Source organism: Papio anubis, chromosome 19 (assembly GCF_008728515.1).
Source record: "Papio anubis isolate 15944 chromosome 19, Panubis1.0, whole genome shotgun sequence".
Taxonomy (NCBI): domain Eukaryota; kingdom Metazoa; phylum Chordata; class Mammalia; order Primates; family Cercopithecidae; genus Papio; species Papio anubis.
In genome coordinates this window covers 2,751,733-2,767,615 of record NC_044994.1, presented here as the reverse complement: position 1 = coordinate 2,767,615, position 15,883 = coordinate 2,751,733, and the positions used below count along the sequence as shown (strand labels likewise).

The window sequence follows — 15,883 nt, the reverse complement described above, 5'->3', positions numbered from 1 at the left end:
TGGTCTCGAACTCCTGACCTCATGATCCGCCCACCTTGGCCTCCCAAAGTGCTGGGATTACAGGTGTGAGCCACCACGCTCTGCCAGCTAGTTTTAATTAAATGTCCACATTGTGCCCAGTGGTTCTGTATTGGACAGTGCAGCGGCCCCGTGGCCGCCTCCACACAGGGGCAGTTTAGCATCTGCTAAGCAGGGTATCCCCTGGTTATCAGGGGAACGTTTGCTGCCTTCTGGGAGAAAAGTGATCTGTTGTCAAGTACCTGGGAAACAGGGTTAGACACTACGAGTCATGGTTTGTGGGGACACCTCAATGATGTGCTCATGTGCACTGTGAAGCTAAGTGCTGTGGGTGTGGGGACAGGCTGTTACGGACCGAACTGTGTTCCCTGAAGTTACGTGGAATCCCTGACCCCCGGCACTTCAGATGTGACTATATTTGGAGATAAGGCCTTTACAGAGGCAATTACGGTAAAATGAGGTCATTAGGGTGGGCCCTAATGCAGTATGACTGGTGTCCTAGAGAGAAGAGGAAACCAGGAGGATGCAGCCGTGTGCAGAGGGAAGACCCTGTGAAACACAGGGAGAAGGCGGCCGCAAGCCAAGGGAGGGGCCTCTGAAGGGACCAACCCTGCCCACACCTTGATTTCAGACGTCTAGCCTCCAGAGCTGTGAGAAATACATTTCTGCTGTTTGACACTCAGCCTCTGGGGCACTTTGTTATGGCAGCCCAGGCAGACTTAGACAGAGGTCCTGTGGAAGCTCGCCTTCTTCCTTGGTGCCACAGGAATCCCTGGGCCTCCTCCTCATCCCCTCCACTCCTTTTTTGACAAGGCATCCTGGGAAACAGGCTTTAGACAGCTGCTCAGACCACGGAAAGGGTGTCCTGAAGATGTCCTGAGGTATGAAACTCCTCACGGGGGACAGACTTACTTTAGCAATAGTCAGGCTTCCCTTAAGCATTTAAAAGAAAAATGTATGGACACTGAAATGAGTAGGTTATATATCTTTTTAATCCCAAAGCACCAGGTGAGGTGTTTGGTACACGCACAGTAAGTGTGTAGTGAATGAATGAAAAATAGGCTTTTGGCTGGGTGCAGTGGCTCACACCTGTAATCCCAGCACTTTGGGAGGTGGAGGCAGGAGGATCACTTGAGGCGAGGGAGTTCGAGACCAGCCTGGCCAACATAGCAAGGCTCTATCTCTATAAAATGTAAAAATTAGCCAGGTGTGGTGGTGTGTGCCTGTAGTCCCAGCTACTCAGGAGGCTGAGGCACGAGGGCTGCTTGAGCCCAGGAGTTGGAGGCTGCAGTGAGCTATGATCTTGCCACTGCACTCCAGGCAGCCTGGGTGACACTGCGAGGCAATGCCCCAAATAAACAAACCAAAAAAGGCTTTCTTCTGTAATCGTGTGACTATTTGTCCCTGTCTAGAGCCTTAAAATTAAGGGAATGGAGTCATTGCAAAGGGCGTTGCTTCAAATAGTTTTGTTTTTGTTTTGAGATGGAGTGTTGCTGTCACCCAGGCTGGGGTCACCCAGGCTGGGGTGCAGTGGCACAATCATAGCTCACTGCCACCTCAAATTCCTGGGCTCAAGGAATCCTCTCACCTCAGCCTCCTGAGTAGCTGGGACTACATGCCTGTGCCACCATAGCCAGGAACGTTTTAAAATTTTCTGTAGACACGAGGTCTTGATATGTTGTCTAGCTGATCTCGAACTTCTGGCGTCAGGTGATCCACCTGCCTTGGCCTCCCAAAGTGTTGGGATAACATGCATGAGCAACTGCATCCGGCCTGGATGTTTCTAATCTTCATTTAAATGCCCAACATATGCATGCTTAATTAACATTTAGTTCTTATTAGAAAACCATTTTTTTGTGTCTTTATATGTTATGGTCTTACAAAATGCTCCTTAAAATTAAGGGATTCCTTGATCTATTACAAACTAAATCCCCTTATTGAAGAGATCTGCAATGCACATTAATTGGCCTTAAGTAAAGGCTCTGAGAATCTGACAGTCTCAGCGAGGCAGAGGAACCTCCCACGCTGTATTTAACACAGCACATCCCAGATTTATTCAGCTGCACAAGCTCTTCCGGTGCTGCCATGCACTTACGGCCATGCACGTCTGGGGGAACTCTTGTCCTCTGAACTCACCCTGGGGCCTTGATTTCTCTTCATTGTTACTTTCTAACTCACTGTAGGATTCAGGAGTCATCCCACAGGGGTGGTTGGGAAAAGGGAGGTAAAAGGCCAGGCTGGAGTGGCGGTCCCCACGGAAAGGGCTCACAGCCGAGGATCAGCCCTAGTGCTCCCGGGGCTGAGACCTTGTCCACACGTGTTAAGTGCGCCTGGACTACTACTGGGAACATGCTCTTGGGAATGCCTTGGCCTGTAATAGTTTGAAGCGAGTAAAAACTCACAGCTAGCTATACACTGTAGGTTATTTCAAAGAAAATAATATAGATAAAGCATATGTGGCAAATTTTTGCCAGTTGGTCAATTTGGGTAAAGAGTATATGGGAGTTTTTTTTGTTTGTTTGTTTTGTTTGAGACAGAGTCTGTCAGCCAGGCTGGAGTGCAGTGGTGTGATCTCGGCTCACTGCAACCTCTGCCTCCTGGCTTTAGGCGATTCTTCTGCCTAAGCCTCCAGAGTAGCTGGGATTACAGGCGCGTGCCACTGTACCCAGCTAATTTTTTGTATTTTTAGTAGAGACGGGGTTTCACCATGTTGGCCAGGCTGGTCTCGAACTCCTGACCTCAGGTGATCTACCTGCTTCAGCCTCCCAAGTGCTGGGATTACAGGCATGAGCCACTGCACCTGGCCTGAGTATATGGGAGTTATTTGTACAAATCTTCCGCCTCATATGTAAGTTTGAAATTATCTCAAAATTATCCCAAATATAATCTCAAATATATCTAAAAAATCTCAAAATCTCAAAAAGCTGAAGAAAAAGTACCTGAATTTGTGCACACCTGTTTTTACATAAACCATCAGCCTGTTAGTGCTTTTGGGTGGAGGAAGAGCATGGGTGCTTGGACTTTGCTGAAGGACGCTGTCCTTTTTGGAAAATACAAGAAGTGAATGAAGTGTAGCCCATCCAAGTGCCATTCCCTGGGGCGCTGTGTTCTCACCCGGGCTCTGCTGGTTGGAAGCTGTGTGACCTTGGGTGAGAAATCTAACCTCTCTGAACCTCGGTGTGCTCAGCTGTGAAATGAAAGTAACATACCCTTTCTCATCTCTCATAACGTTAAGGAAGATTAAATCAAAGAGTAAGTAATCTGCATACTGCAAGAAACAAAAGATTAAGAATGGAGGTAAAAAAACAAAGGTTAACAAAATGGCTTACCAAAAATAGGTCCCGGATAAAGAACTTGGCTCTCGTAACTTTGGGGTCTTCTCCTGCATCTGGTGTTGCTGTAGAAATGACAAATGCAACTCTACTTAAGCAACATGAAACAAAGATACAACTCTGAAAACACAGAAGGAATTTCAACGTTGGACTGCTGTATATTCACAGCATTAAAATACATGTATAGCTAGACAAAAACAAACATGTACTTTTTTCTTTCTTTTTTTTTGGAGACGGAGTCTCATTCTTTCGCCCAGTGGTGTGATCTTGGCTCACTGCAACCTCCACCTCCCAGTTTCAAGCGATTCTCCCACCTCATCCTCCCCAGTAGCTGGGATTACAGGCACCCACCATCATGACCAGCTAGTTTTTTTTTGTTTTTTTTTTTTTTTTTTTTTTTGAGACGGAGTCTTGCTCTGTCACCCAGGCTGGAGTGCAGTGGCCTTGATCCCAGCTCACTGCAAGCTCCGCCTCCCTGGGTTTATGCGCGTATTCTCCTGCCTCAGCCTCCCAAGTAGCTGGGACTACAGGCTACCACCACCTCACTGGCCAGCTTTTTGTATTTTTTTTTTTTTTGAGATGGAGTCTCTGTCACCCAGGCTGAGTGCAGTGGCCTGATCTCTCGGCTCACTGCAAGCCCTCAGCCTCCCAGGTTCACACCATTCTCCTGCCCTCAGCCTCCCCTCTCGGTAGCTGGGACTACAGGCGGCCCCACCACGCCTGCTGTTTTTTTGTATTTTTTTAAGTAGAGATGGGTTTCACCGTGTTAGCCAGGGATGGTCTGGACATCTCCTGACCTCATGATCCGCCTGGCCTCCGCCTCCCAAAGTGCTGGGATTACAGGCTTGGAGCCACACTCGCCACCTTTTGTATTTTAGTAGAGACGGGTTTCACTGTGGGTAGCCAGGATGGTCTTGACCGACTTGATCTGCCCGCCTCGCCTCCCAAAGTGCTGGGATTACAGGCGTGAGCCACCGCACCCGGCCTTATTCCTATAAGGAAATATGTAGCGGTAGGATTTTTTTTCAGGTCTTTCTGACTCAGGTGATGGCAGCAGGATTTTGTTGGAATGCCCCACACGGGTCAGGATTTTACTATGAATATATTTATACAATGCCTCTCCCATGAAGGAGAAAAGAACATTGAACATAAGGAGCAAGAAAGTTTAACGACAAATGCAAGTTTTCTTTTCCTTCTTCATTGAGGATAAAAAGTAAATTTTCCAAATCTTAACTATATTTTCCAGGAAAGTCTCTTTTATTCTGCGTTTTCTAGTTTGGAACTCAAGATGTAGAAAATGGTGCTATCTCACCTTAAATCACGCCTGTGGGCCTCTGGTAGACCTGGTGTTCATTGGAAACTGAAGTGTCAGCGACTGGAAATGGAGTGACCATCTCTTCCTGGTCTACCTTCCCAGCTTTAGCACTGACAGTCGCGTGCCCCAGAAACCCCTCAGTCTCAGGCAGCCGGGGGTGGCTGCTGGCCCTGCTGGAAATCCCCAAGGCTGCAGCCACAGCAAGGCTAGAGATAGGAGCAGGTAAGCGTGGCTGCTGCCAGCACGGGCTTGGGGACAAAGGGTGCAAGGACTGCCTTGCCTGCATGACTCTACCCGTGTGGCTTTGAACACATTATCTTTTCTCTCTCAGACTCTCTTTCCACGGAAAAGAATAATAGAAACTACCAGGTGGGGTCATCGGAGGGTGAAGTCAGAACGTCTGTATCAGGGACTAGCAAGGCCCCTGTCATGTCCAACCCCGTCAAAGGCTCTAGAGGGAGAGCTCACAGCAGCATGACACAGTTACACCCCAAAACGGCTCTTTCTTCGGCGGCACAGTTTCAATGGAGAGTCAAACTCGGAAACTTTACAAACGGGATCCTAAATAGGACATTTTAACACTCCAGTACTTTAGGATATGGGCAGTAGAAACAGAATTGTTTTAAATCAAGTGAATTTCTTAGATTCATCAGAAGTATGTGAATTACAGTTACAGGACTATTAATAAAACAATTCTATTCCTCAATCATAAGAATGTGTTTTGAAATCTTACCGTCTTCAGGAACGGTATAATTTGCATATTCTGGGAAATAGTCTTCAATTTTTGATTTCCCTGCCAAGACTTTTTCTGCCAGCATATCTTGTTTGTTCAAGAACAAGATGATAGAAATGGTCCGTAACCACCTGAAAAAGGAAAAATAAACAAACACAGTTCACATACACTAGTATATGAAAGCGCCTCTAACAAGAAGTTGCTAAATTAAAAGAATACCATCATTCTCCTAAAATTGTATAGGATTCAAGAAAGTTCAGTACACCAGTATCCTCATTCCATCTGTAAACAATGATAAACAAATATAGGTACAGGTTGAGCAGCCCTAATCCAAAAACACAAAATCCGAAATGCTTCAAAATCCAAAACTTTTTCAGCACTGACATGATGCTCAAAGGAAATGCTTGTTGGAGCACTTCACACTTTGGATTTTCATATTAGGGATGCTGACTAGTAAGTATAATGCAACTATTCCAAAACAACAACAACAACAACACCACCAGAAATCTGAAACACTTTTGGACCCAAGCATTTTGGATAAGGGATACTCAATCCATAGTTAAGCACTTTCTAATTCAGTCCCATAGGGAATATAAATTTATCGGAACCAAAGCTAAGATTTACTTATGTAATGAGTTCACTTGGATTTCTGTGATGTCATTTACCAATAAAAGGTGGGAAAATTCACATTAGAAGTGAAAATGTTAACAACAACAGAATAATATATGACTCATGAGCTAATAACACAGAGCTTAAAGTGCAGCTGGCTTGGTTCTTCTTCCGCCTCCATCACTTCAAAGGAATCAAGCTAACTGATTAGTCTACAGGAATCTTACTACCAATTAATAACACAAATTAGTCTACAGGAATCTTACTACCAATTAATAACACAAATTAGTCTACAGGAATCTTACTACGAATTAATAACACAATCTGGCCAAGTGTGGTGGTTCACGCCTGTAATCCCAGCACTTTGGTGGGCAGAGGCGGGCAGATCACGAGGTCAGGAGTTCGAGACCAGCCTGACCAACACGGTGAAACCCTGTCTCTACTAAAAATACAAAAATTAGCCAGGTGTGGTGGCAAACACCTGCAGTCCCAGCTACTCCGGAGGCTGACGCAGGAGAATCGCTTGAACCTGGGAGGTGGAGCTTGTGGGGAGCCGAGATTGTGCCACTGCATTCCAGCCTAGGGAACAAAGTGAGACTCCATCTCAAAAAATAAAAATAAAAATAAAAACCCCACACACAATCCACTTTCCCCTGAAATGGAAATAGCTTACCTGCTTCTTCTAGTAATAAAATATATAACCTTTGTAAAAACAAACCTTAAATTATAGAAAAACATAAAGAAAAAAATAAAATGTAATTATGCCCAGAGAAACAATTACTATAGAAGTTTTACGTTTTTATGCCCAAGTTTTTTTCTGTCCTCACACATACTTATAAAAACAAGAGCACAGTATTTTAAAATCTGTTTTTTCTTTTCTTTTTTTTTTTTTTTTTTTTTTTTTTTTTTCGCGCTGTGTCACCCAGGCTGACCTGGAGTGGCGCGATCTCGGCTCACTGCAAGTTCAGCCTCTCAGGTTCACGCCATTCTCCTGCCTCAGCCTCCGAGTAGCTGGGACTACAGGTGCCCGCCACCACGCCCGGCTAGTTTTTTGTATTTTTAGTAGAGACGGGGTTTCACCATGTTAGCCAGGATGGTCTCGATCTCCTGACCTCGTGATCCACCCGCCTCGGCCTCCCAAAGTGCTGGGATTACAGGCTTGAGCCACCGCGCCCGGCCTAAAATCTGTTTTTTCTTATAAGACTGTGGTCATTTTCCCACTAACACATACAGTGTATATAAATAAATTTATAATAACTCTACAGTATCCTTCTGTATACCTGGTATTTCCTGACCCTGTTTCTTTCCTATTAACTGTCTTATTACCACAAATTTGAGGCTGGTTGTTGAACATTTCATAGAAAATCATTTTTCTGAGAATCCAAAACTTTACAAGGTAAACTTATGTTTCCTGTCCTCCTTGGTAATATTTCTTCCTAAATACTTCAGAAGAAACTTTGATTTCTAACTATATATGTATGTATTATGTGTGTGCTAAATATTCCTTTCTGAAATAATCACTTATGCCACTTTGCAATGGTAGTAGTTTCAAATATAATTATGTGGTGATTGTGAGCTGTAAGGGATCTTACAGATCATCTAGTCATTAGTGGATGTCCTAAACTGGTACTTTATTTATTTATTTTTAAATGTGAAATTTTTTTGTTTTATTTTTTGAGATGGAGTCTCACTCTGTTGCCCAGGCTGGAGTGCAGTGGTGCGATCTCAGCTCACCACAACCTCCACCTCCTGGGTTCAAGTGATTCTCATGCCTCGGCCTCCTGAGTAGCTGGGACTACAGGCGCCCACCACCACGCCTGGCTAATTTTTGTATTTTCAGTAGAGACGGGGTTTCGCCATTTTGGTCAGGTTGGTCTTGAACTCCTAATCTCAGGTGATCCTCCTGCCTTGGCCTCCCAAAGTGCTGGGATTACAGGCATGAGCCACTGTTCCTGGCCCCTAAACTGGTACTTCCTAAATTTTAAAAACCAAACAAAACCTATTTCGAACCCTAGATATAGAATCGTCCCTTGATACCCATGGGAGATTGGTCTACGACTCCCTGTAAAAACCAAAATCTGAGGAGGCTCCCTTGTATGAAATGGTGTAGTATTTGCATATAACCCATGCACACCCTCCCATGTGCTTAAATCATCTCCACATTACCTATCATACCTATCACAATGTAAAAGCTGGCGAGTACTTGTTATACTGTGTTGCTTATTTGTATTATTTTTTAGTCCAATTTTTTTCCTTGCTGAATTTATTTTAATTAATTAATTAAGTTTTTTGAGACGGAGTCTCCCTCTGTTGCCCAGACTGAAGTGCAGTTATATGATCTCAGCTCACTGTAACCTCCGCCTCCTGGGCTCAAGTGATCCTCTTGCCTCAGCTTCCCAAGTAGCTGGGACTACAAGTGTGCCCCACCACGCCTGATGAATTTTTGTATTTTTTTTTTTTTTTTTTTTTTGAGATGGAGTCTCGCTCTGTCGCCCAGGCTGGAGTGCAGTGGCCGGATCTCAGCTCACTGCAAGCTCCGCCTCCCGGGTTCACGCCATTCTCCTGCCTCAGCCTCCCGAGTAGCTGGGACTACAGGCGCCCGCCACCTCGCCTGGCTAGTTTTTTGTACTTTTTAGTAGAGACGGGGTTTCACCGTATTAACCAGGATGGTCTCGATCTCCTGACCTCGTGATCCGCCCGTCTCAGCCTCCCAAAGTGCTGGGATTACAGGCTTGAGCCACCGCGCCTGGCCGCGAATTTTTGTATTTTTTATAGATACGGGGTTTCAACATGTTGCCCAGGCTGTTCTCCAGCTCCTGAGCTCAAGCAATTCCCCTGTCTCAGCCTCCCAAAGTGCTGGGATTACAGGTGTAAGCCACTGTAATCTTGTATTATTTTTTGTTGTTGTATTGCTATCTTAAATTTATTTTTGAATATTTTCAATCTGTGGTTGGTTGAATCTGCAGATATGGAACCTGAAGATATGGAAGGCTGAATGTAATCTTAGGCTTTCAAAACAGAGACCTAAATTTTCTTGACAAAGCACTCTCAGAACTTCATCAAAGAATACTCTACACTGGCCGGGCGTGGTGGCTCACACCTGTAATCCCAGCACTTTGGGAGGCCGAGGTGGGCGGATCACAAGGTCAGGAGATCGAGACCATCCTGGCTAACATGGTGAAACCCTGCCTCTACTAAAAATACAAAAAACTAGCCGGGCGAGGTGGCGGGCGCCTGTAGTCCCAGCAACTCGGGAGGCTGAGGCAGGAGAATGGCGTGAACCCGGGAGGTGGAGCTTGCAGTGAGCTGAGAAAGTGCCACTGCACTCCAGCCTGGGCGACACAGCGAGACTCCGTCTCAAAATAAAATAAAATAAAATAATAAAATAAAATAAAATACTCCACATTTTTAGTATGTCTATACAATAGATGAACTAAAAGAGATATTTCGTACAGTTCTGGATTTATCAGTAAAGAGTGTGTGTGGGGGGTGTGGGTGTAGGTGTGTGTGTGTTTTGAGACCGGGTCTTGCTGTGTTGCCCAGGCAGGAGTGCAGCAGTGTGATCTCAGTTCACTGCAACCCTCACCTCCTGGGCTCAACCGATCCTCCTACCTCAAGCTCCTGAGTAGCTGGGACTACAGGTGTGCACCACCACGCCTGGCTAATCTTTGTATTTTTTGTAGAGACAGGGTTTCTTCATGTTGCCCAGGTTGGTTTCCAACTCCTGGGCTCAAGTGACACACCTGCCTCGGCCTCCCAGTGTTGAGATTACAGGTGTGAGCCGCAACACCTGGCCTGAGCGTATTTTTAACAAAAGAAAATTTGCAATCCAGTGGTGAGACTGAATTTGTTATTTTTGTCACCTGTTGTTCCAGATGCTTTCAAAAAGATCGAGGGACTCTCTCAGCCTGTTGGTGTTGTTATCTTCTCGAATCACCATGTTGTAGCTACTGCAGGCTGCGACATAAATGATAGCCGTGACATCTTGGTGGGGAGAAAAAGGAAAGCACCTCAGTTAGACACCGCTGTCGAGCTGCAAGAGTACACACGCAGCAGCCACTCAGTTCCACAAAAACATTTACTCAGTGATAGGACTATTCAGTCACAGAACAGCCTGCCCGTGCGCCGTGCGCACCACTGGTTGCTTCAGTAACACACTTGATGAAGAGCCCAGCCCAAAAGACGCATAAATTTGGGATGCTTAAATGCTTTTTGAGACGGAGTTCATTCTGTCGCCCAGGCTGGAGGTGGCGCTGATCTCGCTCACTGGGTAGTGCCCACCTCCCCGGTCGCCCATTCTCCCGGCCTGAAGCTCCTCCGAGAAGTTGGACTACAGGCGCCTCCGCCACCACCGGCTAGTTTTTGTATTTTTTAGTAGAGATCGGGTTTCACCATGTTAGCCAGGATGGTCCTCGATCTCCTGACCTCGCGGATCCACCCGGGCCTCGGCCTCCCAAAGTGCTGCTGGGATTACAGGCTTGAGCCACATCACACCGCCAAATGCTTTTTTTGAGACAGAGTCTCAAGGCTAACGCCCCAGGCTGGGAGTGCAGTGGCCGGATCTTCAGCTTCTCACTGGAGGCCTGGGCCTCCCCGGATTCACCATTCTCCTGCCTCAGCCTCCTCGAGTAGCTGGGACTACAGTGGCGCCTGCCACCTCACCGGGCTATTTTTTTTTTTTTTTTTTGTATTTTAGTAGAGACGGGTTTCACCGGGTGGTTAGCCAGGATGGTCTCTCATCTCCCTGACCTCGCGGATCCTCAGCCCCATCTCGGCCTCCCAAAGTGCTGGGATTACAGGCTTGAGCCACCAAGGCCTCGCCTTTTGGAGATGGAGTTTCACTCTTGTCTCCCAGGCTGGAGTGCAATGGCATGATCTTGGCTCACTGCAACTTCTGCCTCCCAGGTTCAAGTGATTCTCCTGCCTCAGCCTCCCTAGTAGCTACGATTACAGGCATGTGTCACCATGCCTGGCTAATTTTTGTATTTTTTTCTGAGACAGAGTTTCACTCTTGTTGCCCAGGCTGGAGTACAATGGCACAATCTTGGCTCACTGCAACCTCCGCCTCCTGGGTTCAGGCGATTCTCCTGCCTCAGCCTCCCGAGTAGCTGGGATTACAGGCGTGCACGACAACACCTGGCTAATTTTTGCATTTTTAGTAGAGATGGGGTTTCACCATGTTGGTCAGGCTGGTCTTGAACTCCTGACCTCAGGTGATCCACCCACCCTAGCCTCCCAAAATGCTGGGATTACAGGCATGAGCCACCACACCTGGCTAATTTTTGTATTTTTAATAGAGCTCTGGTTTCTCCACATTGGCCAGGCTGGTCTCGAACTCCTGACTTCAGGTTATCCGCCCTCCTTGGCCTCCCAAGGTGCTGGGATTACAGGCATGAGCCATGGCGCCTGGCCCTTAAATGCTTTTTTTAATGAGATTAGTATCTAAGGAAGGAGCATCATAATCTATAAAATGCTATGCTTTACATACTAGTTAGATGAGAGATCATCTAATTCAAAGACAGTTAAGCACAGCAATGCTGAGTGTTAGAATTCACTCCCATTTTCTTGAGAGAGCATAAAAAAAATCACCATTAAAGCACTGGATCCATTTTCTCCTCTCATCCCTCTGGCCGCCAACATCAAACATGCTGTGAAAGAGCAAGAGGAACACAATTATTTGGGGAAAGCAGGGAACAACCGCACACGTGCTTGCTTTCCTCTTTGGCTATCAGCAGCTTCCAGCGTTCACACATGGGTGTTGAGTCAGGCTCGGGTCACTGGCTGGTCTGCACCATCAATCCCTGTGTGATCCTGGAATACAAGTGGCTCCACCTTTCTCAGCCGCAGTCCCTCCTCAGTCGCCCCACAGTGGGGCTACAGGGGTGAGAGGTCAAGCAGACAGCAGCCGGCAGTGTCTGAGGTCCCACAGTAGGTCCCTAATAAATCCAGTGGTTACTAGCTCAGTAATGCAAGAGGTTACTTGCTCAGACACTCGTGCCTCTCTGAGTACAAGCTAAGTCACTGCCCAGGGCAGATCCTTCCTATGATTTGCTCCAGCTCTTGGGACACTGTGTCCCCTCCCCGTGAGAATTGAGAAAGGCTCCTTGCTGATCTGTCTACACTACATGCATCTTATCTCTAGCCACCTCTGCCTGGTGACCTGCACTGGGTCTTGATCACGCCTGGATTCAGTTCAGGCTGCTCTGCCCAGCCCGAGCTGCTTCCTGGTCTTGCCCAGCCAAGGCGGCCTCAGCCAGTTCTCTCAGAGTTTCTCAGCTGCATCCTGTACTTCATCAGGCCAGGCCCAGGCCCAGGCCCCTCTTCTCACAGCCCCTGCTCAGCGCACCCTGTGGCCTAAGCCATTTCTCCCTGGGAGAGTTTCTCTACCTACCCAGATTCTGCTGGATCCTTCCAACCTTTGCAGGCGTCCCTGGCTCTGAGATTTCTCCCCTCCCTAAACACAGTGCATGTGCCCTAGGACCACACGGGCTAGACTGTTTTGTCCTGGGTGGGTATGTTGCTGATCCTATTAGAATTTAATCTGTACGCTTTGCATTAGCACACGTGGGGCACGCTGAGGTACTTGATGAAAATGGATGAGCTGATGAGCAGAATCCTTTCAAACAAAATCACGAATGTGACATACAGCTTCACTGTTAATAATTCCACTATGCCAGGGACGTGGTTCTGATGTGGGCAAAACCACACGTCATGCCAACTCCACACCGCACTGAGGGCCTCACAGCAGAGACGGACGTAGCGGCTTTTCTCCAGCCTGACACTGGCCGTGTGAACGGTTCTTGGGAAATCTGGAAGTAGGTGCCTGTCACCTGTGCACTGGGGAGAGCGTCAGGCACTGCAGGAGTCTCAGAACACACTGAAAATCATGAAACTCTTGCTGAGGGTGACTGGGCAAGGTACAGGGCAGAATACCATCACTGGCTGCACAGTAGATGCAATGGGAATTCTAAGGGGTCACCATGGGCTGAGATTTGAGGGACGCTTGGATGCTTTTTTTTTTTTTTTTTTTAGAGACACCCAGACTGGAGTGAAATGGCCTAATCGTGGCCCACTGCTGCCTTGAATTCCTGGGCTTACGAGATCCTCCCACCTCAGCCTCCTGAGTAGCTAGGACCACAGGTGTACGCCATCAACCTTGGCTAATTTTTTTTTTTTGGTAGAGACAGATTCTCGCTATGTTGCCCAGGCTGGTCTTGAACACCTGGTCTCAAGCAATCCTACTGCCTTGGCCTCCCAAAGTGCTGAGATGACAGGCATGAGCCACTATGCCTGGCCTGAAGGAAGCTTTGATAGATTTGTGGGGTTAGCCCAGGTGGCATCTGAGGCTCAGAGGACAAGATGAACAGAGGCGTGGCCGCAGGAAAAGCTGGGAGAACTGGAAGGGTCCTGACAGCAGCCCAGCTTGGTGAGGCAGGTGGCAGGTGACAAAGCAGGGCTGGGGATGGGGCTGGTCACAGGTGGAGGGCTTGGGTCATAGGGTGCACAGGCAGTAGTGAGCCCCGAACCTTTTTCAGCAGAGGAATAGCACGATCCAGGCCATGCTATGGGAAGATTCATTTCGTGGCACTGAGTAGGGCGACTGAAATGGGTAAGCCAGGGGACAGGAGACCAGCCAGGGCCCTGCTGAGAGAGTCTAGGGGCTGGGGAAGTGATGGAGCAGGACTAGGATCACAACTACGGGGACAAAAAGAGCTTTGTGGCCGGAGAATTAACGTCTTATCACGAGAGAGAAATGAAGAAAGTAAGCTCATTTGGCTGAGTTTGCACTTGGGCTGGAGACACACATGAACTGCTCATTTCAGTTCTCAAACTGGGACTGTGCATCCGGAAGATCAAAATTTCATGAGTCTCCTGATCTAAAAAAAGGGGCAATCAAATCTACAACTCAGATGCAAACACTGCCTTCCTTTCAGGTGTCCTCATTTCTGCTTTAAAGTAGGCAGTAAAATCAACACTTCAACTCTTGCTAGAGTTAGAATTTCACCCCAGCTGCCCTTACCTGAAAGGGCAGCCATGCACATTCAGGAATGAAGCCCCTTAAACCTCACAACCCTTCGGCTCTGGGACTTCATGAGGCCCTGGGCCACGCGGCTCGTAACGACATACTCACTGAAAGTTTACTTTGTCCACTTGGAATCGTGTCTCAAAAATCCCAGATGTCAGAACTCTGCATCTGAGGAGGTCCTGGGAACAAGAAGAAGGAAGCAAGCTGGGTTACATGACTGTTCTTCTTCAAAGTAAAGCCCGGGTATAACTATACATCAGCAATATTTTTCAAATAATTTGTTCCACTGTAAACGAAACAATAATAATTAAGAACTAAGACTGGCTAAGCGTGGTGACTCACGCCTGTAATCCCAGCACTTTGGGAGACTGAGGCGGGCAGATCACCTGAGGTCGGGAGTTTGAGACCAGCCTGGCCAACATGGTGAAACCCTATCTCTACTAAAAATACAAAAAAAAAAAAAAATTAGCCAGGGGTGGTCACAGGCACCTGTAATCCCAGCTACTTGGGAAGCTGAGGCAGGAGAATTGCTTGAACCTGGGAGGCAGAGGTTGCAGGGAGCTGAGATCGTGCCATTGCATTCCAGCCTGGGTGACAAGTGAGACTCTGTCTCAAAAAAAAAAAAAAAGAAAAAAAAAAAAAAAGAACTCAGACGAATGTTGTTTTATCCTCCAGAGAAAGCCACAATTAATGTGTTGGTTTGGCCCTGAGAGACCTGGTAACTGTCCTTTTGTTTTAAGACTTAAAAAAACTCATGTCTCAAAGAATCTTACCGACATGTACCTGACAACCACAGTCAGGGCATCAGCATTCCAGAGGGACCCCCTGCCAGTGCTCTGTTGGCTTGGGTGAGACTCACGATGGCTTGGGTGAGAAACCAAAGGAAGTGTAACTCTGCACTCATATGTCTTCAGCCTTATGAACTGGATGCTAGTTGATTTCATTTATTCTCTCTTCCCTGCACATTTCCATTTCCTCCAAGATAAAAGATGTGGTACCCCCAGGGGACAAGAAAGCCATGCAGCCTCACAAAGCTGGCATCCCTGGCACATTTGGCAGATGTCAGGGTTTTTTTATTTCTGACCACCAAATCCATGTGCTTTGAAGGAAGCAGCCACTCCGTAATAATTCTGGAACATGGGAGGTAGTCCTCCCATTTTAGTATAATGAGAACTATTTAGGACAGGTGAGTTAGTTGAGGGACTGACTCAAGACGAGGAAGCCTCCACTGCTTTGTCAGATAATTTCAAACTCTCAGGATCAGCCTGAGAGAGAGAAACTTCATGGGAGAAAAAGAAGCTCAGGCCTCAGACCTTCCACCTTGGGGGCCCAGGGCCAAGTCCTGGTAGGGAATACAGACTCTGGGGGAGGTTTGGAGAGTGTGGTTTGAACAGAGAGACCCCTCTAACTTCCTTGGGGTTCACTGGCTCTAGAAGCACCTGAAGGCTCCTGAATTGATCAATCCAGGGGCTCTCCAAGTCTCTGCAGCTGCCTGAGGGTCGAAGGGGCACGATTCCCTCTCTGCTATTTAAAAATTGGTGGAGTGGGCCGGGCACGGTGGCTCACGCCTATAATCCCAGCACTTTGGGAGGCCAAGGCAGGTGGATCACTTGAGGTCAGGAGTTTGAGACTAGTCTGGCCAACGCGGCAAAACCCTGTCTCCACTGAAAATACAAAAATTAGCTGGGCGAGGTGGCAGGCACCTGTAATCCCAGCTACTTGGGAGGCTGAGGCAGGAGAATCGCTTGAACCTGGGAGGCGGAGGTTGCAGTGAGCAGAGATTGCGCCATTTCACTTCAGCCTGGGCGACAGAGCAAGATTCCATCTCAAAAAGACAAAAAAAAAAAAAA

At 47.3% G+C, this 15,883-nt stretch overlaps 1 protein-coding gene across 3 annotated transcripts in view; it reads right to left on the bottom strand.

Moving 5' to 3' along the window:
- Positions 1 to 15,883, bottom strand: part of GNAL (G protein subunit alpha L) — a 205,406-nt gene that overhangs the window by 5,357 nt on the left and 184,166 nt on the right. For all 3 annotated transcript variants that reach the window (XM_009192359.3, XM_009192362.4, XM_021929935.2), the window contains exons 7-11: positions 14,139 to 14,212; positions 11,597 to 11,655; positions 9,871 to 9,991; positions 5,399 to 5,529; positions 3,348 to 3,415 (exon numbers count right to left, since the gene is read on the bottom strand). In XM_009192359.3, coding sequence (XP_009190623.1) covers positions 3,348 to 3,415; positions 5,399 to 5,529; positions 9,871 to 9,991; positions 11,597 to 11,655; positions 14,139 to 14,212 — 453 coding nt within the window. The remainder of the gene's footprint in view (positions 1 to 3,347; positions 3,416 to 5,398; positions 5,530 to 9,870; positions 9,992 to 11,596; positions 11,656 to 14,138; positions 14,213 to 15,883) is intronic.